This window comes from Panicum virgatum, chromosome 9N (genome assembly GCF_016808335.1).
Source record: "Panicum virgatum strain AP13 chromosome 9N, P.virgatum_v5, whole genome shotgun sequence".
Taxonomy (NCBI): Eukaryota; Viridiplantae; Streptophyta; class Magnoliopsida; order Poales; family Poaceae; genus Panicum; species Panicum virgatum.
In genome coordinates, this window is record NC_053153.1 from 18,395,769 (window position 1) to 18,410,603 (window position 14,835).

Genomic DNA, 14,835 nt, shown 5'->3' on the forward strand with positions numbered 1-14,835 from the left:
GAAAAAAGCGCGCCAACCAGCTTTCCACGACGCATCCGACGACGCCGGCCCGGCGTTTTCTCCGTTTCGCCTTCCGCACGGGCGCGGGCCACGCCACTACCCGCAACGGCTAGTTGTGCGGTCCCGTGACCGCCGGCCAGCGCACGCTACCGCCCACCGCACCACGTGGCCCGTCCATCGCCGATCAGCCCGTCCGATCGAGCTGACCCCGTCCCCCACCGGCCCGCTCCCCCCGCGCCAGCGGCGCACCGCATCCCCGCCGCCTCCCCCGTTTCAAAAGTTTTCGAATTAATTCCAACGGACAGTCTCGCGCATCCACCCCACCCGCATCTTTACCCAAGCAAAGCAAGCGCCCCTCCCTTCTCGTCCCCTCCCCTCCCCTCCCCTCTTCCCCACTCGATTCCGTAGGATTCCGCGAGCGGATCGGCGTCTCGCCGTAGCACGCAGAAGCAGAAGTAGGAGGCCATGGAGATGCTGCGGCGGAACCTGAAGCGGCAGGCGTCGCGCTCGCTCTCCGCATTCGCCGGCGGGGCCACCTCCCCGCGCGCCGCGGACCAGGAGAACCTCCACCCCAACCTCGCCTCCTCGCCGCCGGCGTCGCCCGCCGCCAAGGGCGCCGCCTCGCCGCGCCCCAAGCACCCAGCGCACGCGGCTGCCGCTCCCCCGCCGACGGCCACCGCCGAGGAGGATCGCGCCGCGGGCGCCGCACCAGCCGACAACGAGCCCTCCGTCAAGGTACCTTAGCGTGCGCCCACCTCACCTGATTCCGCTTCCTGCGAGGGTAATTTGGGAGCGAGCCTTGTTACTTGTTCGTGATGTGTGCGGGTGTGCGCGCAGGTGGTGGTGAGGGTGCGGCCGACGGTGAGCCGGCCGGTGGACGGCAAGGATCTGTGGTTTGTCCGCAAGACCGCTCCGGACGCCGTCGCTGTCGGCGACCGGTCCTTCGCGGTTGATGGCGTCCTCGACGACAGGGCCACGCAGGTATACAGGCAGCCTGATCCTATTACACAGCGGAGCTTGGCCGAACTGTGCGCGATCCTGAACGAACTCTGTGAATTGGTGGTTGTTTGCAGGCCGATGCGTTCGATCTGGTTGGGTTGCCCTTGATCGAGAACGCCCTGGCCGGATTCAACACATCCCTCGTCTGCTACGGCCAGGTACTGCTAATCTAAGGAGTCGGTTTCCTGTTCTCTGCTTCTCTGTTCCTGTTTTCTGATGCTCGTTTATGTGTTGCTGAATGCTTCTAGAGCGGCACTGGTAAGACATACACCATGTGGGGCCCTCTCGGCGCCATGGTGGACAGCGGCTCTGACCACACTGACCGTGGTGTCGTGCCTCGGGTTTTCCAGAACCTCTTCTCTCGAATCCAAAGAGTAAGGAAATTCTTCACATGTTCATTACTTTTTGTAAATCGCTGTGATCATGTTGACTGATATTGCCTATCTCGGTGCAGGCGCAAGAGAGCTCTCCTGAGAAGCAGACCAGCTACCAATGCCGGTGCTCGTTCCTTGAGGTGCGTAGTAATACGTTTGTTTTCAACTGAACCATGTCTTGGAATGGTTTCTGGAACTGAATCAGAAACGAAACACATGCTTTGCTTTCCCAACTTTGCTGCAGGTACATAACGAGCAGATCAATGATCTGTTGGAACCATCTCAGCGTGACCTGCAGGTATCTTTTTTGACAAGGAAATTATTCTGCATTTGCAATTGCTATTGGTATATGTAAAGGTATCTTATCCAACTTGTATTCCTTTAGATAAGAGAGAATGCTGGCAATGGTATCCATGTCGAAAACTTGACCGATGAGTATGTGTCAACGGTAGAGGATATCAATCAGATTTTGATGAAGGTATATGCACAACAACTTCCAATTTATGTTGTTCTCTGGTTCTGGATAGTGGACTGGAATATGCAAAACATTTGACATTTTCTATGTTATTAAAATGGTTGGTTCAATTATCTTAAGATATAAATTCATCTAGACCAGACATTATAGCACCCATCATGTGTTCTAAATATAGTTTTTGTGCTCTTGTAAACAGTACTGTTTCAAGTTATTATTATGTTTCTCTAAGAACAAATTTGAGAAACAAGAGCATCTCAATTCACAAACAAGTTGCCTTTTAGTTTCTCTTCTCTTCCTTTTAAAACTGGGATCTTTTATCTCTGTATTGCTGTGGATTGAAACCAATGTTCGGCAAGGCGCTAGGCGGTTTCTAGGCGGTGACCCATCGCCTAGAGCTTAGGCGAGCCTAGGCGTTGCTAGGTGGTAGCATATGTTGCATAATTATATCATAATAAAAAGAAGAAAAGCTGGAGACCAGTGGGCCTAAAGCTGGATGGAAAGCCCACCAAACCAGCCCAGCCCAGGTCTTAACTCCCACCCACCTCGCTACACCTTATCCATTCGACTCCCCACCTCTTCCTCCTCCAACCCGACGCTTCCTCTGCCCAGATCGCCGCCGCCCGCCCGCCCACCCGCGCCTCCTCTGCTTCCCAGGCCGCCGCCGCCCGCTCGCCCCCCGCCTCCTTCGCTGCCTCCATGCCGTCGCCCTCGCTCTTGCTCTCGCCGGCGTGGGCCGATGCCCCAGCCTCCTCCTCCTCCGCCGCCACCCGTCCTCCTACCTCTCTCCCGCGGCCATCCCTGCCTCCTCCTTTGCCGTCGCCACGGGCCGACGTCCACGCCGCCGCGGCAGCCGACGTGCGAGCCTCCGCCGCCGTTGCCCGACGCCCCAGCCCGCCCGCCCTTTGCTGTCGACGTGGGGGTTCCGCCTAGGGTACCGCCTACCCCCTAGGCAAGGCGGAACCCCTCCGCCCAGCGACTATGCGCGCCTAGGCGGGCGCGGAATGCCGCCTTGTTGAACACTGATTGAAACCAAAGACATCACGCTTGAACCCACATGCAACATCATTTAGAATATAAAAGATTTTTTTGATTACATCATATAATGTGAGGTTCTGTTTTGTAAGGATGCTTCTCTTGGTTAGTCTTTTTTCCAGTCATACTTCTCGTGATAACTAAGTTTATTTTCTTTACAGGGACTTTCAAATAGGAAAGTTGGCACCACCAGTATGAACTTGAAAAGTTCACGTTCTCATGTGATATTCACCTGCGTTATTGAAGCATGGAGCAAGGTAAACACCTTCTTAGCATCATCATATGTTATGATGTTAATTTTTCTTTCTAGATCCTTAGTTGATTATTTTATGTCAGTGTGGAGCCTTCTTATTCGACCCTTTTGTAATAACTATGTCACATATTTACCAGATAGACATGTGCCGATTATATTTTGTATTTACCTTGTTCAATTAACATTACAGGGTTCATCGAATGGATTTAGTAGTTCAAGAACTAGCAGAATTACTTTTGTTGACCTTGCTGGCCCTGAAAATGATGACCTTGAAGGTGCAGCAAAGAATAGTACAAAGGAGGAAAGGCATCTGAAGAAGTCTCTCTCAAGGCTTGGGTATGTAAATTTATAATGGCCTGTGTTCAGTCGAAATTCTGTGATAATCTTTTCTCATTAGCCAACAACTTACTTGTTTCACTTTAGTTTCTCTGTCTTGATATGTCGTAGGGGCCTCTGAATGCAATATGCCGAATCATCTTGTTTTGTTCCAAATACTAACATTGTATGGTTGAAATACTCCGAGATATGAAATATATTAAGAAATGCCAAAACCTCACAATTGCATGGTTTCATTTCAGGAAACTAGTCAACGTTCTTTCAGAAACACCAGAATCCCAAAAGGAAGATTTGCCCTATGAGCAATCCCGTTTGACACATGTGCTGAAGGATACACTAGGTGGCAACTCGAGGGTTACATTTTTGTGTTCAATTTCTTCAGAGCACAGGTACTTTCTGTTCTTGCATTTCTTTTTACGCCTTCAAGATTCTGTTGTGTGCTGACTGGTGCTTGGGAAATGCAGGTGCAGATCTGGAACATTAAGTACACTAAGATTTGGTGAACGAGCAAAGCTTTTGCCAAACAAAGCTGTGATTAATGAGATATCGGAAGATGATGTAAATGGCTTGAGTGATCAGATTCGTCAGTTGAAGGTATTACTTCAGAGGCACATAGAAGTAGAAATTTTTTACGGCTTTACGAACTCTTGCTAATAATTTAATTTCTTGCAGGATGAACTCATAAGAACAAAGTCTGGAGACACCGCAACTTGCAAGGCTGGATACTCCAGTGCACAAAATGCCCGTGAAAGCTTGCATAATTTGCGAATGAGCCTTAATCGCTCTCTAATCTTGCCTCACATTGAAATTGATTCAGAGGAAGAAGTGGATGTGAACGAAGAAGATGTGCAAGAACTGCGTGATCAAATTAGCAAGCTTCACTCTTCATCTGAAACTTTTGATGACTTCATGGATGCAGAGAGTGGGGATGACAACACTCCTTATGCCAAGGGGAATCTGGAAACAAGTGAAGAAGATGATCAGCCTATAACAGATGATTTTGGAAGTCCACTACAGCAAGAGCACAAAGAAGTGGCTGATACTACAAATGCTGATGACGAGCTTATTTCTGATAGGAAATCTAGTCTATCAGTTAGTGCCTCCCCAAGTCTGTCACCGATACAAGATCCTACATTGTGCTCTTCTCCGAAGATCCAGAACAAAGCAAGAAAGAGCATCACTTCACCAGGGCTATCGCCAAGCAAGCTTAGGGTTTCCGAGAGCCTAGGTGATAGAACTGTTGAAGCATGCAAAAACAGTACAGTTCGTTCCTCTCTACAGTCAAGCAAGCTTAGCCCCACTGACTCACTGGTTGCAAGTCTCCAACGAGGCTTGCACATTATAGAGTACCATCAACAGAATCCAGCCCCACGAAGATCATTTGTTGGCCTTTCATTGGATCATTTCGCAGTGAATCCACGTCAGTCAATAGCAAATGTCAGTTCAGCTGTTCAGGCGCTTCCTGAGGGCCGAGGAACCATCCTTTGTTCATCCTGCAAGAAACCAGTGAATGCAAATGAGAACCAAACAGAAGACATAAACTCAGCCAAGCAGATTGTCCTGGCCTTGGGTGCTACATCCAATGAATCAGCTATTGCTTCAGTTAAGGTATGCAAAGTTGTTTTGACTTGTATATTGCATTCAAATCGTATCATCTATTTAAACATTTAACTTGGTCAGGACGACAACACTAAAGCAGCAATTGCTTCAAAGAGAGAGACCGAGCTTGAAGCTTTATGTGAAGAGCAGGCAGCAAAGATCAAGGAGCTGAGCATTTTGGTATGTACTGTGATGAATCAATTATGTTTCAGACCGTGATTTACCTTACTTGACGTTTCCTTTGTTTTCTTGCAGATTGATCAATATAGGAATGCGTCAATAGATGGTCCAGAAACAAAAGGTGTGACACCTACAGAAGAACTAACTAGCAAGATTGATGAACAGTGCGGTGATGGTAAGGTGTCATCACTCAATCCGAATGAGAGGGAGGCACTTCTTACTGAAATTGAGAGTCTGAAGGAGCAACTAAAACACCAGACTAATATGTCAACAAATGGTAGCCTTCTGGATCAGATAAGGAATGGCAGCATAGACCAGGAGTATGAACTGGAGAAAGAAAGACAGAAATGGATGGAGTCTGAGAGCAAATGGATCTCCCTCACTGAAGAGCTGAGGGTTGATCTAGAGTCGAACCGGATGCATGCAGAGAAGACCGAGATGGATCTCTGCAATGAGAAGAAGTGCACAGCTGAGCTGGATGATGCTCTCCAACGAGCGATGTATGGCCATGCCAGGATGGTTGAACATTATGTTGAGCTCCAGGAGCTGTACAATGATCTTCTTGAGAAGCATCGCCGAGTGATGGAGGCAATCTCTGAGGTGAAGAGAGCTGCTGCCAAAGCAGGCAGGAAGGGCTGTGGGACGGCCTTTGCTGCTGCCCTTGCCGCGGAGCTTTCCACCGTGAGGATTGACCGAGAGAAGGAGAGGGCGCAGCTGAAAGAACAGAACAGAAGGCTCCGCATTCAGCTCCGTGATACTGCTGAAGCTGTTCATGCTGCTGGCGAACTGCTCGTCAGATTGAGAGAAGCAGAGGAAGCATCGACACAAGAAAAGGTCAGTCCGAACTTCAACACAATCATAATGTTCTGTAGTACAACTGTTTACGTGTGAACAGCAACCCAATGCAATTTGGCTATTTTGCTTGTGCAGGAGAGGAGTGCCACTTTGCTCCAGGAGAACGAGAAGCTCAAGAAGCAGCTGGAGAAGCTGAGGAAGAAGCACGAGATGGAGCTGGAGACGATGAAGGTGCACCTTGCGGAGAGCCGGCTGCCGGAGTCTGCGCTGGGCGGCTTCTACCACCATGAGAACGAGACGCCAGAGTACTCGTGCGATGCTCCATCCACGACGCAAGATGATGACCAGTCCTGGCGTTCTGCCTTCGCATCTGCGTACGAGTGAATGAAGTTTGTCTGATTGATTGCTTGGGAGTTGAGACTCGTCAACTGAGCCTAGTTGACAATTGGGAAAGGGTCATTTCTTCTTCTTTTCTTACATGTATGCCCTTAATTACATGGACACGAGTATGTGGCTGATTCATATGCCCTCTGAAAGGGCAAAATTTCCATTTATACTGTAGTAAGAGGATTGTATTCGAATTGTATTGTTTGAGTTTGAAGCTGTGATTATAATATAATTACTTTTATTGCAAATATTTGTACTTTTTGACTGTACAAAATATAGTAGTATCTGACACAGTAGTTTATCTGCAATTGAGCTACAGCAAGCAGGAATTGAATCTGAAGAGAATGGCTGAGCATAGTTAGATGCTTTCTGCTCAGACAAAGACAATAATCTCATGCAAACTTTGATTGCATTCATCACCACCATTTATTTTGAAATGTTGCTTCGAAGGGCTTGATATGATCCACTCAAAGAACTTGTAAAAACTGAAGCAAAGATGATCTGGTCTGTGCAGAAGAGGATCAAAAGGGAGGCAAAGAAAAAAAAAAGATAAATATAGTGAAATGCTTCCAACATCAACTCGTGGCGTATGAAGTTCTGTGCTGCTTCAGCGGTGGTGATATTTGGTAATTTCTCTTGGCAGCAGGAACATCGTAGAACTCTGCCAGGTACTCCAGGGCTTCATAATTCCCATCACAAACCTTCCAAAGTGCCGCCACTTCCCCTGGAGCCACCGTGCCCCAGTCCTGGCAGTCATTCAGGAAGTCCAGCAGCTTGGAGTAATAAGAATCATAGTTGAGGAGCAAGAATGGGACCGGGAGTGTCGACCCAATCCTCTCCAGTTGGACCAGCGCCATGATCTCAAACAGCTCGTCCAGTGTCCCAATCCCGCCTGGTAACGCAATCACAGCAGTTCTGTCAGCAGTGCTGCTCCGCACAGCAGCATCCACCAGCCCGTGCTTCCTCGCCGAGAAGAACCTGAAATTCAACTTAGCAGTTAGCACAGAGTAAAATTCCATCAATCTGGCAATCCTCCAGTAGAATCTTGTTGTTGCGTTGTCAGCATGTAGGTACCTGCAGGTGAGGTAGGTCTCTGAAGGCAGGTAAGGATGGAAGCCTGAGCTTGTCCATTCACCAGCCTCCTTGGCGATCTTGAGGCCGCCGATCGGCTTGTCCGCCTCAAGGGCGCCTTGGATGGCGGCGTCCATGAGGCCAGGTCCGGCTCCGGTCCATGTGGTGCAGTCAAGCAGCCGAGCAATCTGTTTTGATGTTAAGACAGGCAGCTCAGCCTCAGCACCCGGTGTTTCCGCAGATTTTGGAGTAAACGCACCAAGCCATACTGTGTACAATACCAATTGTGCATTTCCACAGCTACTTCCAGTCGGATTCGATATTATGGCATCATTCTCTCACATTGAAAGTGAAGTTTTTTTGTGAATTATGTGAGGTCATGAATAGAGTGCTGATTGCTGAACTACTGATTGACTGCTGAAGCTAGCAACATGTTTTCAGTAACTAGTAAAGAAACAGCTATAGGAAGTGGCATCTAGTAGTAAGCTTGCCTCTCTTGCGAGCTCGGTGGTCTGGAGGAAGTGCGGGTGCGTGGGCGGGACCCTGGAGGAGCCGAGGTAGACGGCGCCCCGGCCGAGGCGGCGGACGAGGTCGAAGCACCGCGCCATCTCCTCCCTCACCTGCACGGGCAGCCGGCAGCTCACCAGTCAGTCCACGGACCACGAGCGAGCGGGCGAGCGAGGCACGCGGATGGCAGGTGGTGAGTGGTGACCTCGCGGGGGCTGCTCCTCGAAGGACCCAACACAGAGCCGGCCTCCGCCTCCGCCTCGAGCTCCCCCAGCTGCTGCTGCCGCCGCTGGTCGCCAGACGCGGCGGCGATGGCGCCGCGCGGACGGGCTCCTCCTTCGCCGCCGCAGAGGAGGCGCGAGGCCGGCCAGGGCGTGCGCAGGCACGAACAGATTGGGGACCGGAGCTGGCTGTGCCCGAATCCCAGGGGAGGACGCGGCTGGGGTCCGACTCCGGCCCCAACCGAGCTTGCCGCCGCCGCTTCCATGGATGGCGAGCGGCTGAGCGCCCTTGGTCACTCCGCAGTGCTTGAACGCCTCAAGGGAGAGAGCAGGCAGCGACAGCCGACAAGATTTGCTTCGCTGACCCCACCGGCTTAGCATCATCCCAAACAATACCAGAGCATCGTAAAAAATTTATACTTCAAAACGATATCAATAGCAGCAAAACTGGCACACATATTCCCTTCAGAATTTGCGACGTCCCCGTTAGAAAAAAATGCAGAAGGATAGGAGAAATGGAAACTGGGCTACCATTGCCCCGTTTGGTTTTGTAGCGCGCTAGTGAATAGTGACACTTTGACCATTAATTACGGTATCAAATAAAGCCAGTTTACAAAACCAACTCCAGAACCCCGCGCTAGTGACCCTGAAAAATCTAATAAGGCCTTTGACCGCGCGATTAGAGGATGGTTATTGTAGTATTACTGTAGCAAATCATCAATTAATTATCATCATTAGATTCGTCGCGAAAAGTTACACCCATCTCTGAAAAGGTTTTGCAAATAAACTTCATTTAGCACACCATGCATGCGAGATTATTTTGTAGCGCTAGCTAGCGCTTTGAAAGCAAACAAGGCCCATGTTGTCTGTGGTTTTCTGTACCGTGTACTCCATCCGTTCCAAATTATAAATCATTTCAATAATCTTTGAAAGTAAAAAATTTTCAAATTTGACCAAATTTATATAATAAAATAATAATGTTTATGATACCAATTAAGTACCATTAGATTCTTTGTTAGCTATATTTTCATAGTATACATATTTGATGTCATAAATCTTTGTGTTTCTCTTTATAATTTTGGTTAAACTTTGAGATGGTTTGACTCTCCAAAATTTTTAGAATGACTTATAATTTGGAACGGAGGGAATGCCTTAATTTTCTGTTAGCTGCCACTGCTTTCTGTTCTTTCATTCTTTGCGAGGCCGCGCCTTAAGCAATCTTTTTTTTTTCAACTACAGCTGAAATTCCAAGCGCACTATCTCCTTCTCCTTTAATGAAAAAGCAGAGCATCTGCTGCATTTTGTCAAGAAATTCCCAGCGCACCTTGTAACAAACCTTCTTGCTTCCTATAAAAGCATGATGCTTCTGTTTACAGATTATAGAAAAAATTGGGCTACCCTTCCATTCAAGAATATGATATAGTCATGAAACTGGCACCATTGCATCAACCTACTCATTCCCATGTAACCACACTTAAAAAGCAAAATGTTACTGAATCCAAGATAGTTGTGCAAGCCACTGCTCCCAGTGTAGAATTACATGGAAAAAATTGCCGAAATGATACGGTATTATTGTTACGGCAACCAATCTTATTGTACTTATTCTACTTCATGAATAATGGTAGCAGTTGTTTCAATTGGTATCCCCCAATTCCTTGACGAACTTATCCTTCAGCAAGCCATTAGATCCTGCCATTCTTCGCGACATCAGGTCAAATTCCCCTCCACTTCTGCAAATCAGAAGAAAGAAAGGCACAATCAGTCAAGAGACGATCACTGAATTACGGTCACAAGAGCTGTTTGACCAGACTTGCTGACTTACGGATCAAAAACATGGCCCCCAGCTTCCTGAAGGATCACAGCTCCAGCAGCAACATCCCTACAGGAAAATTGGCAATTTGAGATGCACAGGAAGATGATATAAGCTGCTGTTATTAATTTGGACAACCATACCAGGGGCCACCAAATCCCATCTCGTAACACAAATCAAGCCTACCACAGGCAACCCCGCACATGTTTAACGCCAAGGAGCCACACATCCGTATGGATCGAATCTGAAAAGCAGAAAAAAAAAACAGTTAAGAATGTTGGCATGCTGTATTCAATGCACCTGATGCTACTTTACAGTGTTTACCTTGTATAGTAGCTTGTTGATTCTATTGGTTGTATCATCCAGAGTGTTCTTGTCTCTTTTGGTTCCAGCCTGATCAATCAGTATATTATCAGTTCAATATTTTCAGTAGATTCTTCTGAGTAAGAGGCTCTAGGATGTAAATTGCCATCCAGAGTTCAGAAGATGCATTAGTTAACTTACATGGGAGCATTTGAAATTTAAACAAAAATCAATGCTACAGCTATCAAAGCATCAAGAATGCCAGGTGACGAATAAAAGGACCATACAACAATTAACTTTCTTCAATGATGTCATGCTCTATCCATGTTTGAACTTGGACAGTTGGCCTTACAAAGTAACTTTATGGAAGGATGCTCGACCAGAACAAATTCAGGAAACGAATGCAGGTCATTTGTTCAGTTATTAGAGTTTTAGATGGTAGTTTCTATTCATTTTGTAGAAGTAACTTTTCTTTTCAAATTACGTTGTTCTGATAAATCATGAAAACTTAAAGAGGACAAGCAGCAATATAAACAAACTTGAAGAGTGTGTAAACTGCATGGTATAAGTTGCCTACCTCTGTTACCAGAAGAGCCTTCACTAACTCATCTTGAGATGATGCTGCATATGGAATGAACATATTCAAATAAGAATAGTCATCAGTTGGAGGAAAACAGTGTGCAAGCACTGCAAGGGCCAAGATGTTGCTTCCATTGATTGAAACCAAATCTGGGTGTACCTTTGATTGGAGAGCCATTCAGAAAAGCACCTTTTCCACGAATTGCAGTGAAAAGCTAAATGGAACAAGCAGCATGAGTTTAGACTTTGTTGGGGGGAAAGGTGAAAATTTTTGTATTGGGAAGCGTGCTCCGTGAGAGGGGGCATGGTCTTCAATGCAAAAATTTTTGGGGATTTTGGGGAATTAAACACGGCCTAAGATTCTTTTCAAAATGCAGTGGCAAAATATGGCCCTGTTTAGATCCAAGTTTTTACACCAAAAACATCACATCGAATATTTGGACACATGCATAGAGTACTAAATAAAGTCTATTTGCAAAATTTTTTATACGGATGGGCTGTAAATCGCGAGACGAATCTAATGAGCCTACTTAATCCATGATTTGCAACAGTGATGCTACAGTAACCATCCACTAAACATGGATTAATTAGCCTCATTAGATTCGTCTCGTGATTTACAATCCATCCCTGCAAAAAGTTTTGTGAATAGACTTTATTTAGTACTCCGAAAATAGTAAGATTCCAGTTAAAAAATTTTGACCAAAAGAACTAAACAAAGCCTATAACAGACTGTTAATGTAAGGGGTTTACACGATATAAATCTGATACTACAAGAAAACAACCTCCCTTTACTTTTAGTCTACAAGACTACGTTCTATAAAGGGACGGATTCCACTCAATGCAACACTACAGATATGAACATTGTGTCAAATCATGCGATACCTCATTCATGATTGGGTTATAAACGACTCCAACGGTGGGAATTTTCCCAATGGTGAGGCCAATCGAGACGCACACAAAGGGGAAACTGCAAGTTCAGAAAATGCAGACAAACTTGATATGAGAAGAGGAAAAAGAATGTGCAGTGAAGAACCCTACCACACAAAAATAAAGTATAGCAACTTTACCCATGGACGAAATTGGTGGTGCCATCGAGGGGATCGACGATCCAGGTAGGTTCGTCTGTGAGGTCGGCGGTGGCGCCGAGCGCCGCGGACGTCTCCTCCCCGATGAACTTGTGGTCCGGGAAGTGCTTCCGGAGGTGGTTGAAGATGAGGTCCTCGCAGGCCTTGTCCGTCTCCGTCACCAAATCCACCTGCATCGGCGAGCAATGCGCAGCACCGTGAGTCCAAATCCCAATCCAATCGGCGCATCAACATCGACATCGACGACATGGGGAACTAAACAAATCATAAGAAGTATGAGGGGAAGGCAAGGGGAGGAACAGGAGTTTATGATACCTGGCCCTTGTGCTCCACATTCTTGGTCTGGTAAAATCCCTTGCGGATGATCTGCTCAGGAAATCAAGAACCGGTGAAGAGATGGCCCAAGGACAAGGAAACGCAGAGCAAATAATCCACGGCGGTGAGGAGGGGAACCTCGCCGGCGTTCTTGGCGGCTTCCACCGCCACGTCGAGGAACTGCTCCTCCGACATGCTGTCCTCCGATCTCTCGCCCCCGCCGATTTTGTTTCGACCCCTACGGCCAGCAGCAAATTGTGGCCGCTCGCTTCAGCCTGCTTGGCTATAATATACAGGCAAACAGGCGTAAGGCTTGCTCCAACGGTGCCCTCTATAGGGCCCCCCACGCCACGTAGGGGGAGCTTTGGCGGAAATTCGATCCAACGGTTTCCCCCAAGCTCCCCCTGTATACGGGGGAGTTGAAACTCACTCTATATATAGAGTGAGTTTCAACTCCCCCTATATCTCTAATCACATCGTTTCTTCATGATATTAATCTCGTTTGAGTCCCGTAACATGATGATAATGTGTATTATGACAGTACAAATACTGTATGATTTTTTTAAAATTCAAAAATGATAAATAAATAGTTAGTTAATGAGTGATAGTATATAGAGGGAATAGAAATGGGGGAATGGTTGGAGAGAAGGAGTTATAGAGGGAGAAATCTTTTAGAGGGAGGTATTAAAATATAGTAAATAGTATGTTTGGGGGGAGTTGGATGGGGGGAACGGTTGGAGATACCCTAAGAAAACGGAACGGATACGAGGCTATGGTTGGGCCGGACGGAGCCTGTACCATAAGTCCCAGCCAGACTCCACTATTTTCCTATATATAAAAATTTAAATTTACTGGAAAATATAAAAACTTAAAAAAAACAGGAGAGAAGAATCCATATACTTTACTAGATATAAAATCCCACACAAAGCTATCCTTAACTGAAACCACTAATAGTCACTTATCAACACTAACCACATGCAATTACCGAATCTGATAGAAGATGTTTAGTTCGGTTAATTTTGTTAAATGGGACGGCACATCATTCTAACAGAAAATTCCTAGAGTCGGCACCCCGTGTCAAATTGATATCGTGCATGCAACCAAAAACAAAGACAAGAAAACATATCAATTTTAGTTTCATTTTACTTTGGTACTTCTCATTCCACTTGTCATGTTACTCGCAGGTGAAGCTATCTCGTTATTTTAATTTCACTCCTCACGATTTTTTTTCTTCCTCTTTTGGATCGAATTAACAATGGTTTTGCAGTTAAGGTCCATGTCAGCATGAATGGATGATTAAGAGCCTTGTATTTATATCCACTCCTCACTCAATCCATAGCTCGCTTGTGTCGGGTACCATGATTAGGGACACCCTAATCGGGGTACTAAGATCACCATAAAAAACCGCAAACACGCGTTAGGCAACTGGGCCCACGAAGGCTCACGGCCTCCTTCCAATCGGGAAGAAAGGAAAGGACTCAAATAAGTCCAGCATGTGGCCCACTTGTATCCTCCCTCGAACCCGCGGAGCGATCTCCGCCTCGCTCGAGGGCTCCCATCGAGACCCTCGACTACGCCCCGCATCTCCGCCTCGCTCGAAGGTAACGAATCTACCCTCGAGCGCGCAAATCATCTCTGTTTCGCTCGAAGGTAGCGGACCTACCCTCGAGCAGGCACCTCATCTCCGCCTCGCTCGAGGCCACCCCTCGGCATAAGGGACAAACGGCCCTGCCGCTCACCCACCCGTCGTACGAAGACATTAAGTGCCAACCACTCCTACACAGCGCCCAGGACAGACGGCGTCAGGCCGCCATCCCCCACAGTGGCTGTGATCGGAGTCCCATCCGCCAACTCCGGTCCCTGCTCCGCCATCCCGGACGCTGTGGCAACACTGTAGGACTTGCGACACGGGACGAAGCGCGCTCGGCACAGTTCCGTTACTATTCTGCCAACTGTGGCCGTCCTGACTCCACCTCGTCACACGTATGGCCCCGGACTCACCCCCTGTTCGGGAAGGGGTCCGGTGTCACCACGAGCCCCTCGGAGAGGGATGCCCAGCGCTAGCAGCCGGAGGCCCGGACCTCCCCCCTCGAGGGGTCCAGGACCTCCACGCGACCCTCGGACCACCTTAGTGCGCATGCCGGCACTTTGTCCAGGGGGTCCGGGATCGCCACGTGCCCTGTCACCGCCGAGACACGCAAAACCCTGACCTACAGGGCCCACGAAACGCCATCACGCCACGCCTGGAGGACAGTACACCCTACAGCGACACCCACGCCGCCTGCTGGGGTTGGCAGGACGCCGGCGCGATCTCTGCGAGGAAGGACGATGCCCAGGACGACCACCACGCCCGACGCCATACCCCCACAGTGTACTTCCCACAGTACTCGACTATTGTATCCCCACAGCTCGGGGAGAAATGACGACTTTCCGCAATCCCCTATACATGTACCCGTCCCTCCTTGCGTCTATAAAAGGAGGAGGCGGACTTCCCTTAAGGGGGTCGGTCGGCTC

The 14,835-nt window shown here is 48.0% G+C and overlaps 3 protein-coding genes across 3 annotated transcripts; 1 reads left to right on the forward strand and 2 right to left on the reverse strand.

The window, feature by feature from the left end:
* The first annotated feature begins 290 nt into the window (after positions 1–290).
* Positions 291–6,671, forward strand: LOC120689748 (kinesin-like protein KIN-12C). The gene is made up of 15 exons (XM_039972144.1): positions 291–735; positions 838–981; positions 1,074–1,157; positions 1,248–1,373; positions 1,454–1,513; positions 1,618–1,671; positions 1,759–1,851; positions 3,042–3,137; positions 3,324–3,469; positions 3,712–3,858; positions 3,934–4,063; positions 4,142–5,077; positions 5,150–5,248; positions 5,324–6,082; positions 6,179–6,671. Exons 1-15 carry the CDS (start codon positions 466–468, stop codon positions 6,425–6,427), a joined length of 3,393 nt encoding a protein of 1,130 aa, XP_039828078.1. The 5' UTR covers positions 291–465; the 3' UTR covers positions 6,428–6,671.
* Positions 6,672–6,812: 141 nt separating this feature from the next.
* On the reverse strand, positions 6,813–8,606 carry LOC120689749 (probable cytokinin riboside 5'-monophosphate phosphoribohydrolase LOGL10). The gene is made up of 4 exons (XM_039972146.1): positions 8,214–8,606; positions 7,993–8,121; positions 7,505–7,689; positions 6,813–7,408 (listed from the first exon to the last, which is right to left on the reverse strand). The coding sequence occupies exons 1-4, from the start codon at positions 8,493–8,495 to the stop codon at positions 7,006–7,008; spliced, it is 999 nt and encodes a 332-aa protein (XP_039828080.1). The 5' UTR covers positions 8,496–8,606; the 3' UTR covers positions 6,813–7,005.
* A 1,023-nt stretch (positions 8,607–9,629) lies between these two features.
* On the reverse strand, positions 9,630–12,625 carry LOC120691757 (inositol monophosphatase 3-like). The gene is made up of 10 exons (XM_039974944.1): positions 12,460–12,625; positions 12,322–12,372; positions 11,989–12,176; positions 11,804–11,888; positions 11,082–11,136; positions 10,920–10,963; positions 10,364–10,432; positions 10,183–10,283; positions 10,052–10,108; positions 9,630–9,959 (listed from the first exon to the last, which is right to left on the reverse strand). The coding sequence occupies exons 1-10, from the start codon at positions 12,514–12,516 to the stop codon at positions 9,863–9,865; spliced, it is 804 nt and encodes a 267-aa protein (XP_039830878.1). The 5' UTR covers positions 12,517–12,625; the 3' UTR covers positions 9,630–9,862.
* Between the last annotated feature and the right edge of the window lie 2,210 nt (positions 12,626–14,835).